The sequence below is a fragment of the Gymnodraco acuticeps genome, unplaced genomic scaffold (genome assembly GCF_902827175.1).
Source record: "Gymnodraco acuticeps unplaced genomic scaffold, fGymAcu1.1, whole genome shotgun sequence".
Taxonomy (NCBI): Eukaryota; Metazoa; Chordata; class Actinopteri; order Perciformes; family Bathydraconidae; genus Gymnodraco; species Gymnodraco acuticeps.
In genome coordinates, this window is record NW_022989872.1 from 210,974 (window position 1) to 218,310 (window position 7,337).

General features: G+C 40.2%; 1 protein-coding gene across 1 annotated transcript; it reads right to left on the bottom strand.

Moving 5' to 3' along the window:
• Positions 1-96: 96 nt before the first annotated feature.
• Positions 97-3,162, bottom strand: LOC117533678 (60S ribosomal protein L35-like). The gene is made up of 4 exons (XM_034197577.1): positions 3,023-3,162; positions 1,670-1,806; positions 1,152-1,233; positions 97-865 (listed from the first exon to the last, which is right to left on the bottom strand). The coding sequence occupies exons 1-4, from the start codon at positions 3,023-3,025 to the stop codon at positions 716-718; spliced, it is 372 nt and encodes a 123-aa protein (XP_034053468.1). The 5' UTR covers positions 3,026-3,162; the 3' UTR covers positions 97-715.
• Between the last annotated feature and the right edge of the window lie 4,175 nt (positions 3,163-7,337).

Sequence of the window (7,337 nt, forward strand, 5' to 3'; positions counted from 1 at the left end):
TTTACGGAGTCAATTAAAAAATAAAATGTTTTATACCAACATGGTTTACATTTCTTCCACCCCCTCAATATTCCATTAATGAGCAGGCAAACAGGATTTCAGACTCTTTACAAATTTATTATGTGGAAAATATCACATTGACATGAATAGTTCACTCAGTACTACATGCTGGCAGCACAGCCTCGAGTCTTGCTGGGCACTTTGCAAGCCTGCATTTGATTTGATTTCTCTGTGCAGAGCCTCAGTCAGGTGGGATGGGCTAATGGTGGTCAGTGGACGACCATTCTCACATCTTCGACTTGGTTTAAGTCCAGGTCCTGGCTGGGCAACTCAGGATGTTTAGAATGTTAAAGGGGGCGTATTTGGCTCAATATCAGGTTCATATGTGTGTCTGAGATCCATAGCACTCTTAACCAGGTTTCCAGGAGCTCTGCACTTTATGTGCACCATTCAGTTTCCCCCCCCCCCCCCTTAAAATAAGTCTCTGCCCCAGGCTTTAACCTCCAGCATGGTACAGGTGATGAATAGTCAGGTTTCCTCCAGGCATCTCTCTTAAAACTGAGGCTTTACAGTTCATCCATCTCATCAGACCAGGAATCATGCGTCGGCTCCAAGTGGGCTGCTATGGCTCTCCACAGAGGTGGTGGCACACAGGATCTCTAAGGCTCAGCCAGCTTGTTATTGGTCATTGTTATTGGACAAAGTCAAAACCCATCTAAGCTTTGACTGCAAATTTGCGGATGGAGTAGAGGAGCTCTTTCCTCTGCTGTTTCTTGGTCCGCAGACCCTCCTCATGCTTGTTGAGCCGACGGCGCAGAGCTCTGGTCTTCTTGGGTCTCAGATCCAGGGGCTTGTACTTCTTACCCTGAAAGAAAGGACATTAACTTTCAGTGGAGCTGAAAACATATTTGGTCCAAATGCAAAGACACAATAGTGAAGGACAGGAAAGTAAAATGTCGAAAAGTTTGACACTTTAAAGTAATGTCTTCATAAGAATTATTTAGGAACACTCGGGTCATCTCAAGTCTCAGTCTTTTGGTAAGCAGTTGAGAATGCATCAGTAGAACATCAGCTCAACATGTATCATCTTTGACTTGAGATCCACACAATGAAGGGGGGGTTACTGCCAACAGGAAGCTTCTTGCTCTTACCCTGTAGAACTTCCTCAGGTTCTCCTTCTGCGTCTGGTTTATTACAGTCAGGACTCTGGCGACGGCCTTGCGGACAACACGGCTGCAGAGAAGACAAAGTGGATTAGCACAGCAGATTTCAGATTACTGTTAGCAAAACATAAAACATGTTGGATCCCCATGAGAGAACACGTTCTAAGAGGATTGCACATGTATAACTCCATTCAATCAATCAAAGGACTTCACTTTTTAAAATGCTGCCAATTCAGATAATACAAACAAAACAATGGTTTGTTAAATGTGACTAATGTCAAAGCAGTACGCTGGGTAGATTCTTCTTACCCTGAAAGAATAAAAGTTACCTCCGTCATCTCAAGTCTCAGTCTTTTGGTAAGCAGTTGTGAATGCATCAGCAGATCATCAGCTCAACATATATCATCTTTGACTAGAGATCCACGCAGGACTTTTTTTTGAAATTCTACCATTTATAAAGTATCTTCATTCACTGCCTGCCTAAACCATTTCATAACGTTACTTACATCTTGGAGATCTTGGACGCGGCTCCTCCGGTAACCTTCGCCACACGGAGCTGGGAGAGCTCGTTCTTCAGGTCGTCCAGCTGCTTGAGCAGCTCTTCCTTCTTCTTGCCCCGCAGATCTCTTGCCTTGATCTTAGCCTGGAAAATGACATTTATATGAGACAGTGGCACATCGGACTCGCACCACCTCAGGAGGGAAATGTCTCCACTAGTTTGGTTAACAGCAGTGTACCGTTTGTTACCTAATCTGTTAATCACATTTTATTTTCCACCCTTTTAAGGCGAGACGCAGGCAAAAACATGGTTTTTCAAGTACTGGTCAATTTTGATTCCATAACATGTTTTCTTTCAGGCTTTTGGAAGGAAAACGTACAAAATACACATTTAAGTGTTTATTTTACTATAATTTGTTTATTTGCGTCTGTAGATTTCTCCTAAATTCACCAAAAGTTAGCATTCTAACTGTGACCGCTGTGTGCACCATGTCAACAGAGGTATCGCTGGAAAGCTGTGTCTCTCCTGCACAATCTCATCGGATCCAAATATGGTCATTTCCTTTGTATCAGCAACCAATCGTGGCAGCACTTTGGCTCGACCAAAAATCGTTTATAAATGTGCTATATAAATAAAACTTGATTTGATTTAAAATATGTGCATATTTAATAAGATAATTTGCATATTTAAACATGCTATTTCAGAAAACTTGTAATACAAAAAACAATTGCTTTATTGTAAGTAATTAACTGGAGAAATTTCTAGCTGATACCTTCAAGTTAAAAAAAAAGTACCCTATTCACCTGGGGTGTCTCGCCTTAAGCTGAAAACAATATCTCAAACGACTCGTTAACAGGAATAACTGCAGTGAATGAACAATGAAAATGTATTCCAAAATTAACATGGTTCTCGGTTTGTTCTGATGGGTGAACATAATCTAGGGTTACTCTTTCAATTTCTATGGCGGCCATTTCAGACCGGGAACTACATAGGCGTTACAAAGTTGGCAATTCATTGAAAGTGGGGATCAGCAATGTTATGTTCAAATGCATACCGTGGAGGATATGTAAAACACAATATTTAGTCAACACGACAGAAGGGCTAAATAGGTTACCAGCATTAACGAATGAGCAAATCCTATTCAGCAATGCTTCCACGTGTTAACTGCTAGTAGCTTAGCATGTTGGTAGCATAAAGTCTATGGTTGGTAGTAGCAAGGCTTCACAAAATAACATTAGGTTTCAGCAGGGTGCTAATCAACACACGCAAGAACGGCTACCCGAGAAGCGTGTGTGTACGTGTAGCATTCATGTTATAAATTAAAAAAGTGGATGTGAATGAACGAGTGAAGGCTGCTCACCATGTTCTCCTCGCGGTACTGTACTAGAAAGACCAGACACTGCGCGTGCTCAGAATATGTAGTACTTCTTCTTCGTGGATTTTAAGTCTCACTTTGATTCTACACAAACAGCGCCACTGGCGGCAGGGCGGGGTAAAGCTTTATACCTGAGCTAACCTTGCAGCGAAATGAAAAGGGAAAAACCACAGTGGTCTTTGAGAACCAAATACTGTCTTCTTCAAGAACTCAGCACATGAAAAGTTGTCTATGTTATTTAAAACCTTTACAATAATTGAACAACTAACAACTATGAACAAATGCAGTAAAGCACTGTGGTCTCACAACAAGGTTCTGAGTGAAAACCTGCCAGCGGGCTTTTGTGTGTCGAGTTTGAATGTTCCTGGTGTCAGCTGTGCACCTGTCCTGTTCCCCCCACAAGGCGTGGTTTTATGATTTAAAATGTGTTATTAACAAATGGGGGAAAGAAACCTTTGCAGTGGCAGCAGTGAAATCACGAACAGCTAAATACATAACATCTTTAGTGACTGTTGGGTTTAAGGGTTTAAAACAGAATCAGATTAAAAAGTGCATTAGTCTTCTCCTTTGTTTCTCAAGCAGAGAGAGTATATTACCCAGCAGAGTTTGGGTGACTACATAAGACTGCTACACGTCACAGAATGAAATTGGATTGCTGCAGTCAAAGATGCACTTCTGTGTCCAAATAAACAGAAATATTCAGCAGATACAACTTCATACACCAGGAGAACAACACTTAAAGTATTGTTACTGATAATCCTACAGCACTTCAATCTAATTCTGCTTCATATTGCATGCAACATTATAAAAACAAATGCTGTTACCTTAACACATGTAGGGCTAATTTAGAGATTCAAGGTCAGCAGCAAACATGCAGATTCCCTGGGCTCTCCACAGATATGAAAATAAAGCTCATCATGTTGGAACTGATATCAGCCTGAGGAAGCATTATGTTGGGCAGAGTGACACACTGAGGCAGAAAACGCTCCAACCCATTGAACGTGATAGGCTAAGGGCATAGGCGGAGTTTGACATTTGCGCTTGGGGGGGCAAACATTTTTTATTGACGTCAGTACACAGTCCCAACTATTGCGTGGGGTGCTACGGATACAGTAGCAATAAAGCCAGCGTTCACCGCACTGAGTATGACTTTTCCACATACGAACACAACTCGTCCCGTCATGCACGCCTTATGCCCGTCGTACACACACACTCATATGGAAGGGGCGGTCTCTCCCCCCAACAACAGTGCATTACATCTGTAAAACTTATAACTGTGCACATCTTGTACTTATTTGATAACTACTATATCCCTTGGTTACTTGAACACGCTACAATATTATGAACCAGTGTCCTACTTAGTGCAGAAGTAGACGCCTTAAACGTTTTAAAAATGGCCGCATAGCCATTACTGCTAATTATTGTAATACAATAGCTGAATCACTTGTATGCAAAAAAAAGCGAGAGAACTTGTGTCCTTAACCTCATACGTCACACACACACGTCACAACATGCGACTGCTCAAAAATGAAATTATTTCAAACAAAACCTGATATTATTCAGATTTGTATTGTAACAATCATTATATTACATCTATTAAAATATTGACATACGAAATATTTGTATTGGAACAGCTTTAGACGTAGTAATGCTGTAACATATTTCAGCCATGAACAGAGCCGGCCAGCTAACCAATCAGTTCGGGAGGCTGTGGCTCAGTGGATAGTGTGCTGGACTTGGAATCAGGGGGTAGCAAGTTCAAGTCCCACTGCAGTCAGCATGTCGTTGTGTCCCTGGGCAAGACACTTCACCCCAAATTATTCCTGTGGGGATTGTCCACAGTATTGAATTGTAAGTTGAGTTGGATAAAAGCGTTTTACAAATGACATGTAATGTAATGACTGGGCTCTGGTTTCAGACAGAGGGTGAAAAGAGGTGCTGCAGCACAGGCAGTATGAGAAAAATAAAGCACAATGTAAGCAGCAAAACCACTGAATGCACAAAGTGAGTAGGAAGTATTTTATTTACAATTTTTCATTTGTAAGGGAAAGGATGGTTTTTTTTTGTATCACTGTTGTCTCACCAAATCTTGATCTCTGTGACATCCTGCAACAAAACCATGCATTCATTATCTTCACAAAGCAAATGATTTCATCTTCACATTTTTATATTACTAATGAGGGCTATAACAAGCATGGGGTAGCTTCCCATTAGCATACTGTATAGTTAATATGACGTGATAAAAGTAATTAACACATTTAGACTGAAAGAATATGAACTACAGTAACAATGAGTGTCAATGTGCAGAAGCCTTTACTCCCACTCATATATAATGAGTATAAAAATATCTGCTCAGGGTTATCTTTTAAAATCATAATTCCTCCTCATACTCTTGAGCTATAACTCCATTATCATAATACATCTCCACTGCACTCTCTATCCTGGGATATTACTTTACTTGCAGCTTTACATAAGAAAGAAATCCAGACTGTATTTGCGTGGCACGACTATATGTAGTGCTCCCTGGCATATGGTATTATGAAAACTACGCAGTTACCTCAGGGCATGGGGATGGTGGAAATTAATGAACGTCGGGACCCGGGGGGATTTTTATATATTTTTTTAGATTGGCTTTTTACTAGTGACATCCTGTTTAATTGGTATTTTAATTTGTATTATTTATTTATTTTTATATTGTTTTAATTATTCATTTATTTTATAGGTTTTTATTTATATTAGTTATTTTATAGTTTTATAGCGTCCTCCTCTTTTAAATTGGTAATTTAATCTTTATGATTATTATAATTTATTCATATTTTATTGTTATTCTTTTAATAGTTTTTATTTTATTTTATAGGTCTTTTTATTTTATTGTATTTATTCATTTTGTCTTAAGTATTCCTTTATTTTACCCAGAGGGATCATTATTTATTTTATGGCATTTTCTTTTTATTACCTTATACCTCCTCCTTTCCCTTTGAATTGTAACATATGTTGTTGTTACTTTGAGCTGCACCTGGGGGGTATACTACGAAGCAGGATTTTCGCTTAGCCTGCTAAATTCAGGGAAAACTCCGGCTTTCCGGTCCTACGAAGCTGGTTCTCTTTTTAGCAGGCTAGATCTCCATGGTAACTTATGCTTAGCGGCTAACCTGGTCGGGACCAGGTTAGGTTGCAGGCTAAGAGCTCAACTCAGTGAAAGCACCGCCTGCTGACCAATCAGAGCTCAGTGTGCGGAGTTTAAAACGATCAAGTCATATTACAGGAGAAAGGAAATACCGAAAAGCTGCCGTCGCAGGAAAGACGGCCGGCAAAAATCACCGACTGTGTGAACGTGAACATTAATAGAATATCACCTCCCATCTTCAGAGCAATCTGACTATTATAACATTAGCGTTAAGAAAGCTTACTTAAATATCTGCCACAACATAAGTAACCGGATCAGAGTAACATTAAGTACAGTGCATATCACTTCATAATGTATCATATATTTTCTTATCTGAGTCAGCTGAGCCGTATCTGGCCGTGCAACACTCACAGTGTCACATACTGTATGCAGAAGTATTATTTTAAGCAACACATTAAGTTGACGAAACACTCGAGACAAATGTAATTAAAGTCAAGTCGTGTTTTAGACGGGGCAGTGATATCATAAACCTGTTAATGTACGCATTCAAACACTTTTTCTTTTGCCAGCTGTATTCACTTTGCAGGTGCAGCTATGTGGCTTTTATCCTGGATAAAGTGTTTAAGTCATGGATGTTTAAAGTTTAACTTCTTCATTTTTGACTAGTATTAAAGTTCACTTTTCATTCAGGAAGTATGACGCTGCGCTGTCAGTACGCTTCTCCATGTTTGTGATTGGTCGAATGCTCCAAATACCACCCCTCTCATGTGAACACCTAACTAGATAGGACACGGCTGGCTTAAGCGATCCACTTGATAACCCGCGTCGTAGTACAGTTTAGCGAGAGCGCGTATGTTTTGGATTAGGCCAACCGGCTAACTCAAACATATCCAGGTTAGGTTGAACCAGCTTCGTAGTATAGGCCCCTGATGTATGAAAAGTGCTATACAAATTATTATTATTATTATGATATAATCCCACTCACCTCAGTCTTTGTGCATGTCTGGTGTGAGTGACTGGGCATGTGCATGTTGGCCACCCCCCTTCAACACACACATACCTTGCCATCTGTTGACATGCAGCTGTTCAAAAATAGCCCTCTAGAAGCTACCCTGAGTGGCCCACAGATAAGCACAGATTGTATCGTGTGTGTGTGCGTGTGTGTGTGCACAT